The sequence below is a fragment of the Heteronotia binoei genome, chromosome 8, assembly GCF_032191835.1.
Source record: "Heteronotia binoei isolate CCM8104 ecotype False Entrance Well chromosome 8, APGP_CSIRO_Hbin_v1, whole genome shotgun sequence".
In the NCBI taxonomy this organism is placed as follows: domain Eukaryota; kingdom Metazoa; phylum Chordata; class Lepidosauria; order Squamata; family Gekkonidae; genus Heteronotia; species Heteronotia binoei.
Window position 1 is genome coordinate 38,818,237 of NC_083230.1, and position 26,304 is coordinate 38,844,540.

At 39.9% G+C, this 26,304-nt stretch overlaps 1 protein-coding gene across 2 annotated transcripts; it reads right to left on the bottom strand.

Annotated features, from left to right (window-relative positions):
- Positions 1-6,953: 6,953 nt before the first annotated feature.
- On the bottom strand, positions 6,954-26,130 carry ZCRB1 (zinc finger CCHC-type and RNA binding motif containing 1). Of its 2 annotated transcripts, none has more exons than XM_060244936.1 (8): positions 25,923-26,130; positions 21,645-21,735; positions 21,287-21,315; positions 19,375-19,486; positions 19,184-19,291; positions 12,893-13,005; positions 12,708-12,783; positions 6,954-7,358 (listed from the first exon to the last, which is right to left on the bottom strand). In XM_060244936.1, exons 2-8 carry the CDS (start codon positions 21,726-21,728, stop codon positions 7,230-7,232), a joined length of 651 nt encoding a protein of 216 aa, XP_060100919.1. In that variant the 5' UTR covers positions 21,729-21,735; positions 25,923-26,130; the 3' UTR covers positions 6,954-7,229. The 2 variants fall into 2 exon arrangements, with proteins under 2 accessions (XP_060100919.1, XP_060100918.1); XM_060244935.1 differs by having other exon boundaries at positions 25,986-26,123.
- Between the last annotated feature and the right edge of the window lie 174 nt (positions 26,131-26,304).

Below are 26,304 nucleotides of genomic sequence, written 5' to 3' on the forward strand. Positions count from 1 at the left end.
TTCTTATTATTATTACTACATTGTAATATATAATAAAATAATTATATAACTCATGGCCCGGTTGCTAACAGGCCATGGACTGGTACCGGTCCATGGACCGGGGGTTGAGGACCCATGACTTAAGGGACCCGAGAATGGGTCCTGAGTTAGTACTCTAATCTGGGAACCCACAGCCAAGGGGGACATTACAATTTGGGGATAAGTTCCATTGAATACAGTGGGATTTGGTTTTTGTCAAATAGGGAGCTTAGAAAGATTCACCAGATTTCTTACAAACTGGCATGAGCCTGTTATGAAGGACCTAAATGTTTACCTCTAGCTGCAACTACTCCAGCAGCCATCTTTTAACAATCACTCCCGGTCCTTTCTCTTAGATTCCATTAGTAGGTAAATGGCCTCTTCCTCAAATATTTTTTATTAATATAATCCTTTTACCCACACTTCTAAGTAAGCATGCATTGGACTGCAATGAGAACATCCACAGGGTTGCTAACTCTGACTTGGGAAATTCTTGGGGATGGTCCCTAGAGAAAGCAGACCACAGGGAAAGACCTCAGCAGGGATGTGATGCCTTACTGCCAAACTAGACCTTACCTCTGACAGTCAGTGCTTGTGCAGCTCCACAGCAGTTTTGGCTCTGAAAAACAGCATGAGAAGGAAGGTTGAAGCCCCCTGCGTTGCAGTTCCAAGCCAAATGAGGCCCTGGCGGGGTTGGGAATGTTAGTTCCCCAACATCACATTTATGTTGGGGAAAACTGGCACAACATGTATCAGAGATAACATCTAGCTTGACCCTGAGAGTCTACCCTCTAATGCCATGTCCTACAGAAAACACAGAAACATACACACATGACCAGATAAAGACTAAGGAGACAAGAAATGCTGAGAATCAATTAAAGGGAGGGGGATTTATTCTACTCAAATCCTGAAAGCTTTGAGAAGATTTGAGGGGGGAGGGATTTCCAAATTGTTTCTTTACCCGCAATTCCTCTGAGGCCCCCAGTTTTAAACTACACAATTTAAAAATTATATCAGCAGCTAGGTTCATTACACTAGGGGAGGGACGGTGGCTCAGTGGTAGAGCATCTGCTTGGGAAGCAGAAGGTCCCAGGTTCAATCCCTGGCATCTCCAAAAAAGGGACCAGGCAAATAGGTGTGAAAAACCTCAGCTTGAGACCCTGGAGAGCCGCTGCTTGTCTGAGAAGACAATACTGACTTTGATGGACCAAGGGTCTGATTCAGTATAAGGCAGCTTCATATGTTCATATGTTCATTCATTTACAGTACTAGGTAGACCTCTGTGTGGAGGCCAAGTGCAATCTTGTCTCATCACACAATTATGTTTGAGATCTGGAGAGTTACTTAAGGCACACTTGAGAATTTGGGTGTACCCAGAAGGATCTTAACCACTTCCCTTTGAACAGATTGCCACATGGCATATCACAGTTTCCTCACAGTTTCCATAAAGTAAACAACATAATATAGAAAGGTGCTGATGACTGAGCAACTTCCATGGGAATACAGAATTAGCTACAGCATTCTTCTCTGGAATCATGCCTATATTCTTTGTGTCTTCATTTCATAATGTCCATTATTCTTGACATCCTCAGTGGTGCAGGTACAGGACCTGATTTCCTTTACATTTGGTTATAGCCAGACAGACTTTCAAGCTTACCCTTAAAAAGCTCTGGCAAAAAAGCTGATTTCTCTTAAATAAGCAGCTATGCTCTGTTGGAGAAAGATCAGCTTGGCAGAAGAGGATTACTGGATCCAAGAGTATTTTTATTTAACCGCACCAGCAGTTTTGTTCACTTTAACTGAACTCCTCATTTATTCAGCCACAGATGGATCATTCCCAGATGTTCAGCAACTTATGTGCTTACCTGCTGCCTCATGAATGATATCAAGCTTGATAAACTGTGTGGCTGCCTGCAATATACCACTGCTATGACATCTAAACATGGATATCATCTAATTTCCTTAAACTGCATACTGATAAGAATGGGCTTCTGGGCAGAGGGGCTTTTACATTGGACCACATGATAGACTATGATTATGAGTTTTTGTCATTTTCTCAGGTGTAGTCTAGCTATTATTTGTCAACTTCTGTTGAATGACAATACTGACAAGTGCAACAACCCTGCAGCATTAAGCATCTCAGTCCCCTTTGCCCCTGGAAACTGTAATTGAATCAAGACAGAAAATGAAACCTACATTTGTCTATAAATATTTCATGTTGATTAATAAATATGATATACAGTGTCTCAGGAATGAATTGATTGCCCTACTTTGCCAAAGCAATGGGAATGGCCTTAAATTTTACACGTGCTCTTTCCATGGATTTTAAGTTGCAACTTATTCAGCAAAAAAAAAGTTTTGGATATACTGGTCACCACAGTGACTCTTTAACAAAAAACAGAGTAAAGTGGACACTTTACTATGTTTTTTGCTAAAACTGTGGTGTCCAGTATATCTGAAACACAATTGTGTGCATTGTAACTCACAGGCCACATCCCTTAAATATTTGTTTTGGCTGTGTCCAGGTATTTGGTTTTTCTAGGAAGAAATTATTGTATCAATTTCATATTAGAATGTTCATAATTTTTGAGGCTGCTTATGTACTTTAAAACTATCTGGAGGCTAATTGATGGTCATCAAACATGGACTATACATTCCCTCACTACAGCTAAAAGACTTGTATTACAACACTGGAAATGTCCTCTTTAGTAAATCAATGAATTAAGGACCTTAGAACTCTATAAATATTTGAATGCATGACATATACACAATTGTGTATGGACACTTTTAGATTTTTTGAAACCTTTTATAGAAATTTAGGTGTAGATCTGCCACTGCTGTTACGTTTTTGTCTGGGCTGTGTGTACACTTTTTCTTTTGCTTTCTTTTAAAAAAAAGATTTAATTGTTGGATTTGGAAGTTCTTCTCCTTGTTCTTCTTTTAAAGAAAAAATGAATTTATAGGGAGTGGTTCACTACAGAACAGGATTCTTTCCCTACCCTTGCCTTTGATGGGCTCATAACCTTGACGATGCATTTGATCTGCACCTCTCTTGAGGAACCCTCATAATAATCAGACAGGAAGATTCTTATATTGATGTCTCAGGAATTGCTTCAGGCTCATATGACCTCTATAATCTCACTGGGGACTAAGACTTTCATATACGCTTTTATCTCACCCTGGGGGCCTGACTGATATCTCTTTGCTTGCTGGATCACCAACTTCATCTATTACCAGAAAACGGGCAGTTTCTATGCAAAAACATGACTGCCAGGAGTACATAACACAGTGGTTATTGACAACAGACCTGCGCTCACTTTGGTTGCTTTCTTAACCCTCACTCCACATTTATATGTGGCACTGTGCTTTGTATATTGTTGGTACAGCAGCCTTTTAACAAAGGTCATTTCTTCCCCCTGTATTGAAAATAGGGCAGACTAAGAGTAATTTGTCTATAGTGTGCTCTCAATATTGTAAAGCTTGGACCCAGCCCTCTTAGATGCAACAGCGTAAGACTTTGGGTCCTACATCTTTAAGAAATGCATCTCCACCTCAACGCAAACTCTGTGAAATAACTTTACACTGACTAGGATTCAAAGAATACATAAACATGGCAAGCTCTTCTCTGGATGTGCATTAATGCTTCTCTTTTGTACATTCCCTACCCATAAGTCCTTACACTGTTAAATGCTACTTCCACACACCAACTTTGAAGCAGTTTTTCAGACATACAGGGAAAAGCTATCAGATGATAAGGTTTTTATGTGCATGTGGCACTTGCTTCAGGATGTTGTCGATTCATGCCACCACTACACTAAGAATAGAAAGGTAATTATACACAGTGGCTGCTCCATAATTAACAAGTTTCTTTCCCCTTATAGTTCTCAAAAGTTAAAGCATGACGAACTTTTAGAAATTACTTTGCATCCCAGGTGCCAATTAAAACATTACTGGGATTTTATTCATTTATTTAAAACATTTATGTGCTGCCTTTCTAGCCAACTTAGGGTCTCCAAGGCAGTGAACATTAAAAAATTTTACACGAGATAGGATTAGTTTAGATAAACAGGGTATCGAACTCATTTGTTATGAGGGCTGGATTTGATATAAATGAGACCTTGCCGGGCTGGGCCATGTGTGCATAAAATGTAATGCCAGTTTGCAGACATATAAACTTTACAAAGGGCACAAACATAATTAAAGATTTTTTAAAAACTTAAAACATGCTTTAAAACATTAGCACGCTTGCAATATTTTGTTTTACAGTCTCTGATAAATGTCACCTCTTGCTATGAATTATTGCATCAAAAACTGCAGACAATGTCTGTGCTGTATTAATCTTGAATATGCTGTTCAGGTGTGCACATTTGTAAGTTGCAAACCTACGTTTGATTTATTGACATTCGTTACAGAGATCTCATGGTCAATGCTTTGAGCCTAAGACCCAGAAGAAAACATGAAGCAGCTGGGCATTGTGAGCTTTTCTACAGAAGTTGCTTCATGTGTTAGTCAAGAACATGTGACGGCACCATTGCACAGAATAAGTGCTATGTGATTGTCTACAAAACTATAGTCTTCCATTCCCCAGAAAAATAACAACTCCTATGTGGCAGCACAAGAACAGAGACAGCCAAATTTGCTGAGCAAACCTCGGCTGGACACTCTCAGCCTAATCCTGGCTTGTTGTTACTGGCTCTTCTAAATAGTTCACCTACTTTCCTATTGAGAAAGACTGGAGGGCATGGATACAGTGAAAAAGAGCAGGGGAACCCAGTTGCAGCCATAACAAGCCCTACCAAATTCTCTGTGTGTGTGTGTCTCCCTGTAGCAAGTCAAAAAGCTCATACCATCTATGAAATGTTGCTAGCCTTAAAAGTGTTCTTTATATCTTTCCAATGGTGGAAACTGGGCAAAAGAAGCTGGAGCTCTTTCCTTTCTTCCCCAGGGGACGAGGAGAGGGAGGAGCCTCAACCACTAAGGAAGAGAGGCTCAGCTCAGTAACTCTGCAGTGTGTTTGATTGAGCCTGGCAAGCTTAATCAACACAGCAGAACTATAGAGCCAAGCTCCTTCATTGGCTGAAGTTCCTCCTTCCTTTGGGCAAAGGGAGGGGAAAGAGGGAAAGTGCAGGGAGAGGCTGCTTTGCAGGCTGGCTGATCGGGGGAGAAACACAAAATGGCAACCAAAGAAAGCAAGCAAGGGAGAATGAAGCAGACAACAGCCAGTTGCTAGAGGGCCTGCTTGAAGCCCTCTGGGGGGTGGATCCGGCCCGTGGGTTGTATGTTTGATACCCCTGGTTTAGGATATAAGCTTTTCTGTTTTATTTTAAAAACACAATTGCGCTATTTATATTAGAATGAGGGCTAGCCATCCCAAGTCCTTAGGATGAAGTAAGCCTATATATTACAGCCTTCCTAAGAGGATATATTCCAAGCAGGCAGAATAACAAAAAGGGGGGTTAGAAATAAGACCACAATTTTCATTTATTAAAGGTCAGAACTTTTTCAGGCAAATATGTTTTCAGAGCAAATATGAGCAATTGATGGTATGTATCCAAAAAGCCAGTGGAGCATCTGCAGCTAAGCAGAGCTCAGTTTACAGAAATACCATTGTGAAAACAGTAGTTCTAGACATAGCTTGAACCTTTTGAGCTATTACCATTTCCCTCTTTTAAATTACAGTCTTTAATCACATTATTAAATCAAAAAAATTAGACCAATGCTGAAGTGCTAGCACTACCCTATGCAAAGGGAAAGAGCTCTTTGGATATAACATAATTTTTTTGTGTAATGACATTCTGTAATTAGAAAAAAAAAACACTTCTGCTAATGTAATGCCTTTATGCTATTGGAAATGGATCTCAGGATAAATGCAAATATGTTTTGTCTTTGCAAACTCAAAAGACATATTTTTCACATTTCCTGTCATTCTGATCTCTAAATATGATTGTGAATGATTTATTCTGCTTCCAATTTTTTAGAAAATGAATTTTTTTAAAGGAAGAAGAAAGAGCAGATGGAAAAAAGGAATTATAAAAATGGGAATATTCAGATCTCACCAGAAGTAAAAGCCACATGCTAGAAGATGTCTCCTAGGAAAGAAACTCAATACTACATATTTATCTAAATTAAGGATATACAAATCATTTTCAGCACCCCCCCCAAAAAAATACTATTAAGTCAGAGGACATTATGAAGTCTACACAAAAAAACACTGCTACAATTTTAACTGTTCTAAAGCCATGTCTGGTTAACACGCTTTTTAACCTAAGCACATGGACACATAAAGCTGCTTCACACTGCATAAGACCATTGATCCATCAAGGTTAGAATTACCTACACCAACTGGCAGTGGTTCTCCAGGGTTTCAGAAGAGAAAACTTTCACATCACTTACTACCTAATCCTTTTATTAAAATGGAGATGCCAGGGATTGACTTGAGACCTTCTGGATGTCAAGCAGATGATCTACCACTGAGCCATGGCCCCCTAGTATGACAAACTATCTTTTGTCTAGTACAAGTTTTTCAGAATTTTAACCCTTTATTTTCTCTCCTTATAGTGTGGAGTCGCTTCTTCCTGTAATACAGAAAGACTATCTTTAGCCATTTCAGTTAATGTTCTTTGTTTAACTTGAGATGCCCAGTATCTTATGTGTAGTAGATTTAATGACAGCTTTATATACTATAGTCAACAAAAACATGTTGTTGTTTTTTTAGGAATAACGGAAATTTTTTGAAACAAAGTTATAGTTTAAAGACATCATTCTTACTCTTTCCTTTTTAAGTTGGTTAAGATATTTAAAAGAATATGGTTCTTCAGCACACCTGAGCATCAAAGCACATATAGGGAACAATCCACCATGATATATCATGATCGGATAACCAACAAAATAGACATGTTTGTATTTCGGTTGCAGGAAGAAAAACCCGAGTGATCTTTAAGAGACTGCAAACATTTATTTATTAAAATATATCTGAGGATCAACTGGGAAATGTTAATACTGATTTTAAAGATGGTTACAGTGACCATGAAAACACTGTACTTTTAACAAAGACACATTCATAATTACAGAAATATTTGATGTTCTCAATATATTATACTTTTTATTTACAACAGCAGGCAAGTTATAGCAGCTACTTGCTTTGGCTGAAACACAGTCTTCCTACAGGATACAAATCTACATTTTACAAATTTGCAAAATATATATAAAAATTAATCACTAAGTTCTTCTTCATCGCTGAAATAAGCACTTTTTTTGATGCGGGGACGCCTTGAGTCAGATGTTGAAGGCTCTCCTACAGTCTGCATTGATCTTTGCTGTTCCTCTTCAACTTTGGCTTGCTACAATAGTTATATAAAACAAAAATACTGAAGACAGCCAGAACATTACAAAACATTCTGTAACACACATTTTATGGCATAACAATGTTGATAAACTAATCACTTAGAATCATAGAATAATAGAGTTGGAAGGGACCTCCAGGATCAGCATTGCTGTCAGATGGCTATCTAGCCTCTGTTGAAAAACCTCCAAGGAAGGAGAGCCCAACACTTTCTGGGGAAACCTGTTCCACTGAGGAACCACTCTGTCAGGAAATTTTTCCTAATGTAGAGCTGGAAACTCTTCTGATTCAATTTCAATTGATTGGTTCTGATCCTACTTTCTGGGGCCACAGAAAACAATTCCACACCATCCTCGATATGATAGCCCTTCAAATACTTGAAGATGGTGATAATATCATCTCTCATCTGCTGCCTCTCCAGCCTAAACATGCCTAGCTTCTTCAACCTTTCTTCAAAGGACTCCAGACCTTCACCATCTTCGTCACCCACCTCTGGACCTGTTCCAGCTTGTCTATATCCTTCTTAAAATGTGGTGCTGAAAACTGAACTCAATCCTCCAGGTGAGGTCTTACCAGAGCAGGGTAAGGAGATGCCATCACTTCATGTGACCTGGACACTATACTTCTGTTAATACAGTCCAAAATTGCACTTACCCTATTAGCTACTGCATCACACTGTTGACTCATGTTCAGCGTATGGTCCACTAAGACCCCTAGATCCTTTTCATACATACTACTGCCAAGACAAATCTCCTCCATCCTATAACCATGCATTGGATTTTTCTTACCTAAATGCAGAACTTTACATTTATCCCTGTAAAATTCATTTTATTGGTTTTAGTTCAGTTTTCCAGCCTGTCAAGATCATCCTGTGTCCTTTCTGTCTTCTACAGTATTTGCAACCCCTTGTACTATTTAGTGGCACAATTTTAATGTGAGTGTGTACATCTTATATGCAATATTGTGCCCCACTTTTTGTATCCATTGTCTTCTTGGAAAGATTATAGGGAGTAAGGAACTGAAGTACTAAAAGATTGGAACTCAGTGCTCATTCACTAGCCCTCGTTTATCTAAAATATAGGCCTCTTCATCTAAAATAGAAAGACAATGCGTCATGGCCACTATCACCATATACACACACACCACAACATCCCATGCAACACATCTATAAATAGTGGCATTAACAGTGTGCAGGTTTGAAGTAATGAATAAAAATTAAAGCACTGTCAACTCTAAACTGGCTCAAATCCATAATGCAAACACATAATTAAACTGGGCTGAAGGAAATTTCTCCTCTGACAATGAAAATTCAGTCTTTAGTACAAGATGAATCAATGTTGTCAAATAGTTTAAGAGGATGAATTGCCCCATTTGTCCAATTTTCTTTACACTGGCTCATACATATGCCAGGCATAGCTAATACAGGGGTGTCAAACTCATTTTTTATGAGGGCCGGGCCTGACATAAATGAGACCTTGTCGGGCCGGGCCATGGGTGTCGTACAATGGAATCCCAGGTAGCAGAGATATAAAGTTTATAAAAGATACAAACACAAATGCATATATTATAGAATCACGGAATCATAGAGTTAGAAGGGGCCTCCAGGGTCATCTAGTCCAACTCCATGCACAATGCAGGAAATTCACAAATACCTCCCCCCACACCCATGACGCCTGCTTTTTTATTTTAAACACAAACTTGCTTAAAACATTTAACATTCATGCAGTATTTCGTTGCTGATGCCCTCATGCTGACTACACTGGGGAATCTACATAACTAAACTGGAGCGTTTGTCTACAAAACCAGGGTCTTTCTCAGAAAAATAACTAGAATCCCTATGAGGCAGTGCATTAATAGAGAGACAACAATTTATAGTGGTCAGACTATTATTTGGGAGGCTTAGGTTCAAAAGACCCAGTGTATAAAAGGAAATGTGCTGGGTGAACTTGGTTTGGACAGACACTCTCAGCCTATCCCACCTCTATGACTTGCTTCACACAGAGAGAGAGAGAGAGAGACACTCAGTAGCAAGGCTAGGGGGAGGAGGAGGCACTCAGAACTGCAGCATAACAAGCCCAAAAAAGACACAGAGAGGAACAAAACACAGCCCATACCTTAAAAGAAATGTTTTTGGGTGCCAGTGGACTCAAAACTTAGGTGCCAGTGTAATGGACTGAAAACACACACAGAGATGCCTGGGAAGGGAAGAGGCAGGTGGGGGGGGGGGAGAGAGAGAAGTAGGAACCAGAGCCAGCTCATACCTGCAAGTAAGCGTCATCTTTAGTGCTGGTGGACTCAAAACTTGGCTTCCTCTCTCTCTCTTTCACACATACACACAAACACAAGCCCGAAAGCGAAAGGGGGCGGGGCACAAGAGGCAGAAGCAGAACCGGCTCATATCCACAAGTAAGCGTCTGCTTTAGTGCTGGTGGACTAAAAAATTAGCTTCCCCCACTCTCTCTTTCACACATATACACACACACAAACACAAGCCCGGGAGGGAAAGGGGGTGGAGAACAAGAGGAGGAAGTGGAGCCAGCTCATATTTGTAAGCATCTGCTTTAGTGCCAGTGGACTCAAAAAAACTTAACTCCTCTCTTTTTCTCTCAGACACACACGCACACACACACAGATGCTGCGGAGGGAAAGAGGTGGGGGGGAGGGGAGGAAGTAGCAGAGCCTGCTCATATCTGCAAGTAAATGTCTTATTTAATGCTGGTGGACTCAAAGCTTCACATAAGAGGTATGGGGCAGGGAAGAGGCAGGTGGGGCAGGAAGGGGGCGAGGAGAGGAAGCAGGGCGAAAAGTTGTTCTCACGGCTGCCCAGAGAGTGAGACAAAACCGTGTCTGGGCAGTTGCTTTCTGGGCCTTGGGCCCCTCCAGTCTTCACTGCCCAGCACAGCAGGATTAGGCTCTGTGCTCTAGTCCCTCCTTTGGGGGTGGGGGGAATGATCTCTCTGAGGGCCGGATTGAGGGCCTCCATGGGGGTCGTTTTGGCCCACGGGCCAGACGTTTGACACCCCTGATCTAACTAAAATCATTGAGTAATTCCTTGATAATAATGGCTTGGGTCCAAAGATTCTGCTGTGCAGGTAGATAACTCTTCCACTTTGTGAAAGGAAGGGATGTGGCTAAGTGGCAGAACATCTAGTTTGCTTGCGTAAGGTCCTGGGAGTTCAATCTTTGTCACCAGTTAGAAGGGTCTTGTAGTAGGTGAAAGACCTCTACTTGAGACTCTGGTGAGCCACTGCTAGTTAGAGTAGGCAATACTAAACTTGATAGACTAATAAATAGCCTGACTCAGAGAGCCAATGTGGTGTAGTAACTAGAGCACAGCACTAGGATCTGGGAGACCCAGTTTCGAATCCCCATTCTCTCATGAAAGCTTGCTGGGTGACCATGGGCCTGTCACATACTCTGCTTAACCTACCTCACAGACTTGTTGTGAAGAAAAAAATGGAAGAAATTATGTAAGCCACTCTGGATCCCTACTGAGGAGAAATGTCAGGTATAAATTAAGTAAAGCACATGAGCCCCAGAGAGCACTATGATCCAGCTTACAAAACCTTTTAGTGATCCCAAAGGTTGTTCAGCGGTCCACCACCAGGGCAAGAGCCTTTTCGGTGGCAGCCCCTACCCTTTGGAATGCTCTCCCTGAAAACATCAGGGCCCTGTGGGACTTGCCACAATTCTGCAGGGTCTGCAAGTCAGAACTGCTTAAACAGGCTTTTAACACCTAATGGAGGCGTCCAGTATTTCACCACCCCACAGCATTAATATCTTAATCCGACCCAAATAGAAACAGAATGTGCCATCATAGTAAATAGCACTAATTAAGAAGTAATAACAACGCCGTCTAGGGATTAAAATTGTATATGTTTGAGATGTTTTAATAATTTATTGTGATTTTACTGTAATAATGTAATGTTATGTTGTCTTAATTGATGTTAAGAACATAAGAGAAGCCATGTTGGATCAGGCCAATGGCCCATTCAGTCCAACACTTTGTGTCACGCAGTGGCCAAAAAACCCTAAGTGCCATCAGGAGGTCCACCAGTGGGGCCAGGACACCAGAAGCGCCTCCTACTGTGCCCCCCCTCCAAGCACCAAGAATACAGAGCATCACTGCCTCAGACAGAGCGTTCCAACGATAAGCTGTGGCTAATAGCCACTGATGGACCTCTGCTCTATATGTTTATCCAATTCCCTCTTGAAGCTGTCTATGCTTGTAGCCGCCACCACTTCCTGTGGCAGTGAATTCCATGTGTTAATCACCCTTTGGGAGAAGAAGTACTTCCTTTTATCAGTTCTAACCCGACTGCTCAGCAATTTCATTGAATGTCCATGAGTTCTCATATTGTGAGAAAGGGAGAAAAGGACTTCTCTCCCTGACTTCTCTATCCCATGCATAATCTTGTAAACCTCTATCATGTCACCCCTCAGTCGATGTTTCTCCAAGCTAAAGAGCCCCAAGCATTTTAACCTTTCTTCATAGGGAAAGTGTTCCAACCTTTTAATCATTCTAGTTGCCCTTTTCTGCCCTTTTTCCAATGCTACAATATCTTTTTTGAGGTGCAGTACTGTATACAGTATTCCAAATGATTTATACAGGGGCATTATGATATTGGCTGGTTTGTTTTCAATTCCCTTCCTAATAATTCCCAGCATGGTGTTGGCCTTTTTTATCGCCGTTGCACACTGTCTCGACATTTTCAGTGAGCTATCTACCACGACCCCCAGATCTCTCTCTTGGTCAGTCTCCTCCAGTTCGCACCCCATCAACTTGTATTTATAGTTAGGATTTTTGGCCCCAATGTGCATTACTTTGCACTTTGCCACGTTGACACCCATTCACCCAGCTTCAACAGATCCCTTTGGAGTGCCTCACAATCCTCTCTGGTTCTCACCACCCTGAACAATTTAGTGTCATCTGCAAACTTGGCCACTTGAGCCCTGAACTTAGCTGCTCTGAGCTCATCAGGGGATGGCGGGAGATAAATATAATAAAATAAATAAAATAAAATAAAATAAAATAAATACAAGTATAATACAACCTCATAAATATGAAAAGATACATCTTGGATTGGGTACCAAGAAGCCCTGCCAGGTGAACTGTTATGTGCCTTCCCAGGCATCTTCATATTACATACACAGTACTTTTGTTGGATTGGGGCAAGAGTCTGGATTAGGGAATGGCAGCAATGATCACCCCAAACAGGAAGAGACAAAACAATTCTCTGTTGTAAATTCTGGATCTCTGCAGCTGCCTTTGTTTTAAAAACAAAATAATGGCAGCCATCATGCCATTGAATATGCAAAATGCAAAGTAGAATATGCATTTTGGTACCTGGAAAGCTATCGCTTGGCTGAGGCTATCGAGGGCAGGGTCTTCTCCTTCATCTTCACTTTCTTCCAGGTCCTCGCTAAGCAGCATAGAAAGGAGAACAAACAAACCAAGCCATATGTATCTTAACCTGCAGATATTTAGAAGAATGAGTAAAAAAGCTGCTTATGTGTTATCAATGCACTTACATTTCTTCCTCTACCTCAGTAGTTTTCTTCCTCTTCTTCTTTTCTTTCTTTTTGGGTGGCTCACGTTCTCCTAATGTGTTTTTAGGACAAGCATAACTTAAGTGTCCTGTTTCCTTAAAAGGGGGGGGGGGGGAGAATGAAGTTTGCCTTTCATGAGAAGATACATCACAAAAAAGCAAAATAGCTAATAGTATCAACATTCCAATAAACATCTCACGTTAATGATGATAAAGCAGAACAAAATTTAGATCTTTTCTAACTGTGGGTAAGAATACTGATCCATAAAAAAATCTGCACAGTCAAAAGTTAATCCTTTATGAGGACCAAGTAAAATCACAAAACAGTCTGCAAGCTTTTGAGTTCTCCAAAACTGTTCAATTGGGCCATGTGCGACTTTTGCGCTTAGAATTTTTCTGCAGATCAACGTGACCCCAGCTTTGTTTTGTTCTCAGCTGTATAAAGGACTTGTGTGGCTCCTTTAATGCTGGAACGAAAAGATATTTGACTAAATTAATGATTTCCGGTGCATCATCTGTTAATGTACCCTGCTTCTTTCCCACAGTATCTCTTCGCTAAAAGAAAAAGAAAAACCCACCCAATACTGTCTTTCTTCCATCTCACTGGAGCAGCAGCTGCTTCAAAAAAGCCCAGGAGGCATCACTTTTGCGTCTGCAGGGATATTTGGAAACTGCTGTCTCTGTTGTACAGGGTTGCCACTAAAATTTCATTTTCCACTTCTTTGATCACCATTCAAAAACAGTGCAAAATTTTTAAATACCTAGGCTATATCAAATTAAATAAAGGTTTTACTAAGTGTTTTAAAAGTAGGCAAGTACTGAAATGCAAAAACATTTGTCAAGGTAGGAGCTTCAATATGAACTTCTTTATATGCTGATTGTTAACTGAACACATCTGTTTTGAAACTGCACTAAAGTTGCATAAAGATGGAACAATACATGTAACTTCTAACCATTAACAAATGATACCATTTTACTCTTGATTCAAAACTACACTAAACATTAGTAAAAATTAATTTAAATGATTACTCTTAAAATGGCTTAACTGAAGCCACAATATGAAATTTAGTTCACAAACTCCAATTTAAAAAAGTTAGAAATTAGTATATATATATTTTTTTAAATGATCAAATAATGATATAAAGCTATCACTTCCACAACTTTGCAACTCCCCCTAGTCTCTGATCAATTGCTTCTTCTTCAATTTTAACTTCTCAGTCTTTTTTTTTTTTAGCATTGTTATTGTTTAATTTTTGTTGTTTAATTTTTTCTCTTCTTTTTTCGGTTTTAACCTCCAAGTATTCTGGGTATTGTGTATGAGCATGCCTGACTGACTACAACATACTCCTATCGATTTCAATAGGTTTCATTTTTAAGTCCTCCAGTAATTCTGCTTTGTACCAGAGATACTTTTCCTTGGAATTCCTCCCCTTAAAGTTAAGAGTTTAACTTTTAAATTATTTCCTCTTTTAAAACGCTTAAGCCATAGTTTTAAAGTTTTAATTTATATTTTTAAAGCTGAGTTACCACCCTTGTGGCTAGTTAAAAAGCTGATTAACAACCTCCTAGAGTGCTGTCTCAAGCAGGCTGGGAAACTTGAAAGCTGTGTGGGTCAGTGATGATACTGTGGAACTGACACCTGACCCTCAGGCTGCTACTGTGATAGCTATTTTATAACAATCCTATAGATACAAAAGCCATTTTGTCTTGGCAAAATGGAGCTCTCCCATTGGTTGGGGTTGTGCTGCATCAACCTTTGGCCCATCAAACCATCAATCAAGAATACTTGTGTGCCACTGGTTGAGTCTACTCCTCTCTTCCACCTGAGTGGCTATTGCTAGCTAGCCAAATTGATTCTGTCAGTAAAAGACAACCAATCTTAGTTCTGGCAGTTTCTGGCTTCCTACTCTCCCACTGGCTGAGCCAACTGTTGCACTGCTTCAAAGAGGAGTGAAAGAGACCCTTCCCTCAATTGGCCGAGGGAGGGAGGAGAAGGGAAATAGTCAGAGAAAGCCTTTCCCTCGATTGGCTGAGGGAGGAGGAGAGAAAGAGCCAGAGGGGGGGGGGCGATATGGCATCCCATAGCAGCAGACTAGATACAGAGAGAGAGATAGGAAGGGAAAGCTAGAGACAGACAGATATTGGAGTCCTGTGCTTAAGACCAACAACTTTATCAGAGAGAGGCTGTTGGTATGAAAGGTATTGCTAAAGGCCTCTGAGGGAAAACTCATTGAGGCCCATCATAGGGTTGCCAGTTCCAGGTGGGAAACTCCTGGATATTCTTTGGTGGAATATGAGGAGGGCACAGGAGTTAGGGTTTCAGAGTGGGATCTGCCAGACCCAGGTTCTTGCTTTGTAAGCTAACTGGGTAATTTTGGACCAGTTATATACTTTAAGCCTAACCTACCTCACAGGGTTGTTGTGCAGATCAAAGAGGGGAGAGGAGAATGATGTAAGCTGCTTTAGTCCACCCTGCTGTGGAGAAAGACTGTCCCTTTCCTACAGTAGATGCTGCAGGGAGGAGAGAGGCAATGGAAAGCTGAAGTCAGAGGGGCAGATAAAGGGAAGGAGATAGGGTTACCAATTTCAAGTTAGGAAATTCCTGGAGATTTAAGCAATGGAGCCTGGAGAGGGTGGGGTGTGAGGTGGGATGGGACTTCAGACAGTTACAATGCCATACACTCCACCCTCCAAACCAGTCATTTCTTCCTGAGGAACCACTGTTACCAATCTCCAAGTGAGGGCTGGAGATCACTCAGAATTCCAGCTGCTCTCCAGATAGCAGAGATCAGCTCCCCTTGAGGTAGGGGATGAAGTGAATGCCTTCACTTGGGTGGGTAAGAAGACAGCAAGGGTTGCAGGCACTTGCCCAGAGCATCCTTCTAGAGGCCATTGTATTTTCCTCACAATGGGCCTTATTCCTAGTTTTATAATAATTCTATTTTAACCTTTTTTAATATATAAGAGCAACTTAGTTAAATTTAGGTCCCTCCATTTTTTGTCCTTTCCTAGTACCACCATTATGTTTTTTGTTATTTTACTGCTTTATTATTTTACACTAATACTTATCTTATATTTAATCCCAGTTTATAGCTATACTTAACTCCAGCTAAACATTACACTTTCCTTTTAAGGCTAGGATGGGGATCAAATGTAAATCACCCTTTGAAGAAGGAATACAACATGTAACAAAACAGCAGACTAGAGAATTTCTTTGGGATAGAAACAAAAAATCATTTCAATGTTCTGGATACTTTTGAAAAGGAGTTACAGCAAGATAGTGAGCAAATGTTGGAGGAGAGCATTTGACCTAGGGAAGCAGCTAAGGGAAGAAATGAGCAACCATTACTGTGCTCTCTATTAGATGGTCTAGCTGCTGAAACAGGTGACCAGGAGTTGAAGAAGTGCATAGGATCTAGAGAAACAGCCAATAGAAGGAGTGAATTACATCCGGCTTGCCTTGGCCAGGGCTTTTTCAGCCCTGGCTCTGACCTGATGGAATCAGCTCCCCATGGAGATATGGGCCCTATCGGATTTACCACCATTCCGTAGGACCAGCAAGATGGAGCTATTCCGCCAGGCTTTTGGTTAAGGCAAGCGGGCATCCTCATTTCACTGCTTATACCATCTATTGCCCTCCCCTACAATGACCTGTTAAATTACCATCTGGACTATTTATAATTTATAATACCTATGCTTTTAATCTGTAAAATGTGCCCAAACCGCCTATGCTATATTTTACGTTGTTGAGCTTTGACTATGCTATAGTTTACCTTGTTGAGCTTTGACTGTTTTATTATTTTATTGTAGGTTTTAAATGTTTTATTGTGTCTGTAATCTGCCCTGAGCCTGTCATAGGAAAGGGTGGAATACAAATTCACTAAATAAATAAATAATTTATATGTCATCCCTGTATCTTCCTTTAAGCTATTTATAATATATTTTAATAAATAAATAATTTATTAATTATTAATTTTAATAACTAAATAATTTATGTCAACCCTGTATCTTCCTTTAAGCTATTTATAATATATTTTAGAGACAATATCCTTTCTGTTCTTATTGGTGAAATGTAGGATATATTCAAATTATGTTAGTGACTGGTTAACTATAAATAGGAGTTTAATCAAAAAACATAAATGATTAACTTGATTTTTTTTTTTAGCCAAGATACTGTTATAAACAACTTTGGTTCTAAAGTGATTTATCAATTTTATCTATTAATTTAACTTATAATTTATTAATAGATAAAAGTAATAAATTGGTTAATTTATTATCTTTTAGTTTGTTGTTGCCATCATTAATAGTCTGCTATATTTAACTCTGGAGGATACCATGTTTGTCCAAGGAAGGAAGAGAACCTAGATATTTTAAATAAGAATTTTTTCCTTAGGGAATCCCAAATATTCAAAGATGCAATAAGAAAACCATTCCATTGTATCCTGAAAGATCTATTTTGTTCTTTCGGCCGTATTACCTCCTTGACTGTATGAGGAGAAGTGGATTCATTTTGAGGTATATGGAGAAGTATACTCATTTTGAATGGTCTTCTCTTAGCATTGTTACAATTTTAGCTAAACAAATTGCTCTATAGTAATCCTGAAGATATGGAAATTACATTTCTTCTATTTTGATTTTTCTATATGAAAACTGAGATTTTATTCTATGCCTCTTTTGTACCCATAAACAATTTAATAGTGTATCATGCCACTTCTTGATTTGTGTTCTAGCAATTGATATTGGGATAGTCCTAAAAGAAAAATAAATTTTGGTGATACAAATGACTTTGTTAAATTATAGCTGTCGATCCATGTTAAAGAGAATTTGTCCTATTTCTGCAATTGTGTATTACGTTTTTAAATAAAATTCTACTATGATTATATTTTGAGATATCTTTTAAATTTGCTGGGATTTGTATTAAAATTGAAACAGATTTTTAATATGGTCTTGTTGAAGTTGGGATAAATTTATTGGCATTAATTCTGATTTGTTTGGTTTATTTTTAGATCTAAAATTTCACCAAAACCTTGAAAGACTTTCTGTAAAGACTGAAGAGATCTAATTGGTGCAGAATGAAATAACATGTAATTGGCAAACAAGGTGAGTTCATATTCTCCCCCCCCCCCCTCCATTGTAATTCCATTTGTTTTCCTAATCATTGAGGGTAAGGGCTAAAGGTTCTATTACTAATGCAAACAAAAGCCGTGAAAGGGGGCATTTCCTGCCTTGTACCTCTTTCTAGTATAAAATTAAAAGAATAGAAACAATTTATTTTCAAGAAGGCTTGAAGTTTTCCATATATATTGCTTTTATGGCTGATAAAAACATTTCCAAAACTGATATTAAGTAAAGCTTTCAAAAAGGGGATTTTTAAAGAATTATACCCAGCACTACCTAATCCAAATAAGTATGTAAGATGTCCTGTATTCTATTTTAAGATTACTTAAAAATATTGGGAAGGTTACAGAGATGGCATTTTTACCGTATCTTGAAATAACTTATTTTCTCCCATCCTGAAAAGTAACACCCCCAAAAGTAACATACAGAATACTGGAAAACTCAAACACTTGCAACCTCTGCCTATTGTGAACAGTGACACTGTACCTTTGTTAAGTTACCTGCTCAACAGAAGGCACAATATAGCATTTGTAAGAGTAGAAAGTACCAAAAAGAGAGCAGATTGAAAAGCAAGTTAATTTTTATAACCACGGCGGGGGGGAAAGAATGCTTTGGAGACCAACTAGGCTTTCCAACCTTCCCACCCTGGCGGGGGACCCCAGGATTTCCACCCTCTTCCCCCACTCCCCCAAAAAATGGAAGCGGGGGGAGGGGGGGAAACGGCGCCGGGGAGCATGGCGAGGTCTGGTGAGAACTGGCTTTCCTGGGTGATCCAGGCCAGGGTGTAAACGGGTCACCTGGAGGTCACTTGCCTGCCCGGCAGAGGTGTCCTCACAGCCCTCTTCTCAGTAAGTGACTCAGAAGTAGAAGGATATGCAAAGCCCCCTCCCCTCCCACCGCAGCTGCTCCTCCGAGATGAGCCCAGGCTGAGCCCATCTTGGAGCAGCAGCCATGGCGAGCGGAGAAGAGGCGGCAGCGGCACAGCGGCCTTGCCTGCTCCGAGACGGGGCGGCTCGCCACGCTCCCCGGCGCCGTTTCCGCCCCCCCTAGCTCCACCCCAGTGTCTCCTGGCTCCACCCCCAAAGTCCCCAGATATTTCTGGGGTTGGACTTGGGAACCCTAAGACCAACACTAGAGTCAGCATACAATTACTTACCCCACATTCATAACATTTTGATTTGTCATAGTAGTTTCGCCTGCGGATGAATTCTGCAGCTCTCCCATTGTCAATAGCAATACTTGCTTTGATTACTCTCCCAAAGAGCTGAATAAAGATAAGAGAAAGGATACAGTTGTAAGTTTCCAAACGTCCTGAAAGCATCTTTTGAATAAACTATGGACACTTACTTGCTTATTGTTAAGTGACCGAGAACAGTTCTGTGCAGATTCTTTATCCAAGAATAAAATAAATGCAACTCCTTTGCTTTTCCGTGTGTCTTTGTCCTTCATAATTGTAACTCTAAAAGTAACAGCAACCAAATGATTACTATGGGGATAATGTTACATTGTCTTTACTAGAGAACTGTTTATGTTCTGAGGTAGACCACCAATTCCTACTAACAAAAGAGAAAAATACAGTTCATGTATTATGAAACATCTTCATTACCCCATGGAGCAATAGCGAAGCTTCCAAAAGAAGTGAAACTCAAAAAAGCCTCTAGAAGTCAGAAAGACTGATAAGAAGGGGAAAATACTGAATAACTACTACTGAATACAGCTTACAGATTAGTTACTACTGAAATTAAGAAGCTTAATTTTTGAAGCAAGTTGGGCATTTCCACGCAAAACAGCTGACTCAACACTGGAATAGAAAGAACTGCCATCACATATACTGCTGTCTATTCACAATGCAAACTGAATATTTCCGCACTCTCACTCATAACGTTACAATAATTAAAAGACCCACTCCTGTTCAGAAACGTTGCTCTGTAATAAAATGTGGATGCTGAACTCACCTTCTTCTTAATGCTGCTTGACAGATGCCCTAGTCTATTTAATATTTGTTTGGGAGGGGTTTTTTTTGCATCTTTTGCCAAACTAAAACCCGGGTCCACTCCCCCCCCTCCTGACCTGCTAGCTGTCCAAGGAAACCTCTAATTTTCAACAGGAAATATCCAATGCATTATTATGATTTGATGGCACAATGCAACAGTATGATTCTTCACTCTGAGATCAAGAAGAAGTGATGAGATTTAATCTATAGAGCATACCCAGTAATGCATTCTTCCAGACTTCATACATTGAAAAATACTTGTGATTTGCCTGGCATTTCCTATGGATTGTGAAGTTTCCCAGTAATCTGTGCTTAAGACAAACAGCTGCTTGATACTCAGCCACTAGACAGAGAATGAGTCGTGGCAAAGAGTTGGATAAATAACAGAAAAGCTAAATATTTGATATACAGAATTCTTAATTACTAAAAAAATATTTTACAAGTCTTTTGTTATTGAAAGTTGCACCCTGACTCTACTCTCAAAACCAGGCTGGAATCTCATGTTCTTCCTGAGTTAACCATGCTAGAAACAATTCAGCTATTCTATCATATGATACGTGGGAACAATGTCAGTTTCTGGAGAACCCATCAGTATTGATATCTCCATCTGTGAATTATGTATTGGAATACTGACTGGAACTTTAGGAGAAGTTAGAACACACCACTGCCTCTTTTATATACAAATACCTCTGAAGGACAGGATATGTCCTTATACAAAAATTCACTCAACTTCTCCTGACTGTCCATCTGAAACAATTTTCACCACCTCCTGCAGTATCTTACAATTTGAGAAAGAGGAAAATTGCTCTAGGTTTTTGGCAAAAGTATTATTAAATAACAGTATGCCCATATGATGGAGGTAAGGTAAGTCCTGGAAGCAACAATATGAAGTTCGGAGAGCCCGCATGAAACCCAAGCAACATATGCTTCATGACAGAGTGGGTATTTCAACTTCAGTCTCACAGATTAACACTCTTATTGCTAGTCCAGAGACACTGGTCAGAACTAACATAATTGATTGTTCTCAGATGCGATAAGAAACCAGTGAAGATACTTGAGTACTAATATAATTTTTGATCTGCTCTGAGAAGTATGATGTGATATTCTGCATCAGTTACAGTTTTTCAAGAGTATATCACAGTAGCAGTAGAAACAAGAATCAGTTACTGTGATCTGTTTCACACATACACAATAGCCATGAGACAGGATATAAACTATTACACAGCATATTACAGTATGTAAAAATAATGTCATGTTTACACTTACTTAACCACTTTGCCATATTTGGAAAAAATCTGCAAGAAAAGAGAAGCTTTTCAGGTATCTAGCTATCTAGGTTGAGCAAAAATATATTTTCCAGGTAGGGTTGCCAAGTCCAACTCAGGAAATATCTGGGGACTTTGGGGGTGGTCACAATTTGGTCTCCTACTTCCCAATTTTTGCAAAACGGGGGCAAAGATCTAAAAATGAGAACCCCCGCCAACATCTGGAAACTGGCAGCCCTATTTCCAGGAATTTACACATGCATTACTGTGCATATCATAGTGTACATTACATAACTGAAACTGGATAATGTTTAATAATAATAAGCATTTAATAATGTAATTTTAAAGCATACACTTACTCTGTACAAATCATTATTTGTCAATGAGAAGGGAAGATTGGACACATAAACAGTGCTTTTGCTTGGTGCTAATCCTCCACTCATTTTGCTTCTAGATAAGGAGGGGAAAGAGAGAGATGAGATGTCTTTTATTTTTTAAAAAACTTAACTTTTACCTAATGAAACAACTATATACTGTCAAGAGTCCAAATGAGCCAAGCATCCATCTTGTCATGACACCTTACCATTAAGAATATCCTATCCAACATATCAATTGTCATGCTAGAAGCTACACAGCAAAGGAAAAAGACAACAATCAAGCACTCTAGAATCTTCTGTATCTGCATTCTCTTTACAGATAAAATCTGGATATTCTCACAATGAAGGAAAAGGTGAAACCGCCACACATTAGCACGCCAATGAAACTTTGTATGATACTCACCTTCAAAACAGCATAAACTGCAGACTAGTGTAGTATAATGGTGTCGGACAAGGAACTCAGAGATCAGGATTTGAACCCCCACTCTGCTATGGAAGCTTTGCCGGGTCACCTTGGGCCAGGCGCACACACTCTCAGCCTAACTACCTTCTCCTTCCTAACCAATGTTTTAATTGATGTTAATTATGTTTTGTGCATATTTTAACTCTGTTTTTAATTGTTCTAATGATGTGTATTGGGGGGAACTGATTTTAATGGTTTTAAATATGATTTTTATCTTGTATAGTTCAAATTGTTAGCAGCCTTTGATGGCTCTTGTAGAGGACCCACATTTTGTGAATAGAAATCATAAATGAATGCGTCACAAAATTTTTATGAAGATAAAATGGAGAATGTAATCCAGTTTGGGTCCCCACTGGGAAGAAACACAGGGGACAAAGAACCTATATATATATCCAGCCTTGATTTAATATTTTCTCTGAATGTTGGATGTAGTGGCGGTTGTGTATTGGGATTCAAGTTCTGGAGTTGGATTGTGCATTTATAGTAATGAGAGGAATTATTACTCAGAAAAGATCTTTCTTCACTTTTCAAAAGATAAATGGGAGTACATAACAGAAGATCATCACTAGAATTAACACCACTGCTCTCATTTCGAGTATGTTATCTTTATAGCATTCATGCAAGTCAGACAACATTGTGCAGGCCGTGGGCATAAACCTCCAAGTATAAAAAGCTTCCTAATTATATTTCTCCCTGGTTCAATAAATAGCTAGAAGTCAGGTCCTGGCATCAAGAGCTCTGGGATCATAACAGGAAAATAAGTTACAGCCCAATCCTATGCATTTTTCCTCCAAAGTAGTCACACTGATTTCAATAGGGTTTACTCCCAGGGAAGGGTGCATAGAACAGTCATCTCTGTACCACCCAAAGTTTTTATAGACTGCGTGTTTGCTCCATAGCAATATTTTAAAGTTCTAAAAATAAGAAGAAGCAAGAACCTACTTCTGGTAAAACAAAGACATTATACAGGAATCCAGAATCACTGGGGAGCAAATATAGCACTTCTGAAATCTCGTCTGTTTATTTGAAAGTAGACTTCTATGAACAAAACATCATCAAAAGATAAAGCGCTTCCTGGGCTGCATTATGTGAAGCTGCAGGCGAAAAGTTCCATTGCTTCCTGAGAAAACTTAAGTCTCTGTGGCGTTAAAACAGACAATGCCAGGAGAAACCCAGATTGAAATCCTATCCTAAACCAGGGCTTTTTTTGGTAGAAAAAGCCCAGCAGGAACTCATTTCCATATTAGGTCACACTCCGTGACACCAAGCCAGCCGGAACTGCATTCCTGTTCAAAAAAATGGCCTAAACTATGAATTTCACAGGCACCAGTCACGCACACCCATCTCTCTCAACCTAACCACCTGACAGGTTGCCATGAAGATGAAATGGAGGAAAAGGGAAGAATCTGAGATTTACCAAATTGTGTGTGATGAATGCTACTGTACTGCAAGCTGTGGCTCAGGAAAACTTCGTCCACAATAAACCTGTCAGCATCCACATCAAATGCTAGGATGACCAGTCTTAAGCAAAATGACCTGAAAAACCCTCTTTTCTCCTTCCCTCATGTTTTAAAAACAGCTGACCTGATAAAAAGTTCTGGTGAGCTAGAAAGCTTGCACACTGTTCAGTGTGACTGGGCTGATACTAATAAAAGCTATTAAATGGAATTGTGTTCTTGAATGTTACTTTTAAGCCAATATGACTAACCAACAGCCTTCAGCCTTTTAAGGTACTAGAAGACTCTCTAGACCAAGGGTGTCGAACTCATTTCTTATGAGGGCCAAAACTGACATAAATGAGACTGTCAAGCTGGGCCAAAAGTTTAATAAAATGTAATCCCAGGTAGCATAGACAAACTTTATAAAGGACACAGACAAACACAATAAAAAGATATTTTAAAACTTAAAATACAAACATGCTTAAAACAATAACACTCTTGCTATATTTTATTTAATAGTCTGATAACTGACACCTCCCAAACCTCCCCCCCACCCCCGTTAAAAGATGCCTGCCTAAAATGGAAAGGTAGACTGATCAAAGCCACCAAGTAATACACCGTCTTTCAGTTCGCAAAAATATATATTACAAGAATTGTGTACAACATAATAATACAATAATGATAAAGGTCACTGGTGCTAGGACCTTTTAAAATAACAGAAACCCCAAAGGGGCAAAAAAAAACCCCATGCCCAAATGAATATATATAAGTCCAAACTTGGAAATAGTCCAACTGGAATTCACAAAGTGGGTGCTCCTGAAGAATGTAGCTTCAGCGTAGCTTTCTTAAAAAGACGTCTCTCTAGATTTTGATGTTTCAATTCTTTCTTCAGTTTAACGGCTCAATTATTTAGGAACCCCCTTCTACATGCTCTAATTACATCATCAAGCTTCTCATTTCAGTGTGAACATCGGGCTCTTTGTTGTACACAATTCTTGTAATATAGATTTTTGCAAACTAAAAGACGGTGTATTACTTGGTAGCTTTGATCAGTCTACTAATTACACCAAGTGCCCTTCAAACAGCAGACTAAAATGGAAAGGTGGCGAAATAGTAGGATTTGCAATGGAACTTTTAAAACAAAACATCAAGAAAATGCACAAGCACCACAGCAGAAACTAAAAATGTAGAATGCTCTGAGCTTAGGGAAATATGAAATGGCTGGGCATCGCAAGCTTCCCCTGCACATGTACCCAGGTCTACTCAGAGTGGCTGAAGTGCTCCAAGGTTTTGGGTTTTTTACAGGTTGGGTTGTCCTCTTCAGCACTTGTTCTGCATTACAGCCCCATATCAGGAGGGTGTGTGTGTTAAAACTACTATTCCTTTGCAAAACTGGAATTTTTTGAGTTTGAAGAACTTGATATTTTAACTGTGGTTGGTCCCAAACCACACAGCCCCACACACCTTTAAAAGATGCCTGCCTAAAATGAAGTGGTGGAATAGTGGGATTTGGCAATGCAATTAAAAAAAATAAAACATGAAGAAAAAGCTCAAAGATAAATATATTTATTATTCCCCCTTCCTTCTTTTTTCTGTACCTTTAGTCTTAAATAAATAAAATTATAATAAAAATTTTATTGGGGAGGAATAAAAAGCACAAAGATCACAGCAGAAACTTATAAACTAGAATTATAAAATGCTCTGAGCCTAGGAAGATATGAAATGGTTGTGCATTGTAAGCTCCTTTACCCCCCCCCCCCGCACCCCCCCCCCATGTAATGTTCTAGTCTGGCTTTGGGTTCCCAGGTTAAAGTGCTCACTCAGGCACCCATCCTCATGTACATTCGGCAGAGACAAACTGGCTAAAAACATCAGCCATTTGCAAGAAGACAGCAGAAGCTGCTGGTTTTTAGAGTTAACATATAAAACTGGAAACTGCAACAAATGCTCCACCCAACAAGACCAAACTAAGTCGTACAGATATTTGGAGGGAGCAGACTGTTCCATTACATACAAAAAGTTGCAAAGAAAATGCAGATTTTCCATTAAGGTCTCTGGGCACAGACAGACTACTCTAAGAATGGAAAATCCACTCTGCATTTTCTTTGCAACTTCTTTTATGTTTCAATGGAGCCCAGAGGAGAAGCCAGTGACCACGAAGGCAGCCCTGTCCTCCGCTTCCTGCAGTTGTCTTGAAAGGGTGAGGACATCAGGAGAGAAACTGAGGGGAAGAGAGCCGCGGGCCAGTTCTGGGCCTCAAGACTATGAATTTGACACCTCTGCTTTAGACAGCAGCCGACGCATACCCCGCGGAGCTTTCCTTTTCCTTTCCAGGTTAGACTGCAGGTAGGGAGATACCTTAAGTGATGCAAGGAAAACGTAACAAAGCAGAAATCGAGGCGCGGCGAGAGTTTCACTGACCACGTAAAGGGAAGGCTGCTGAAGCAAGTCCAGCCCACACCACCTTCCCCGCTTCCTTAAAGGCTTTTCCCCTTCTCTTCTAAGGAACTGATCAACACAAGGACCGGGCTGAATCTCCTGGAGAGCGACGCCTTCCTGATGACGCGTTCGCTGCGTCTCTTTGCAGGCCCAATTAGCACTGGAGTAGAAAAGAAGAGCCGACAGAGCGCCTGTATAGCTGCTACCCCGTAGAGTTAGAAAAGGGCAAATTAAATCAGTACGTGACTTGAATGGCACCATATGCGGGATAGTAGCCGTAAACACCCCAGGGAGTTCGTTT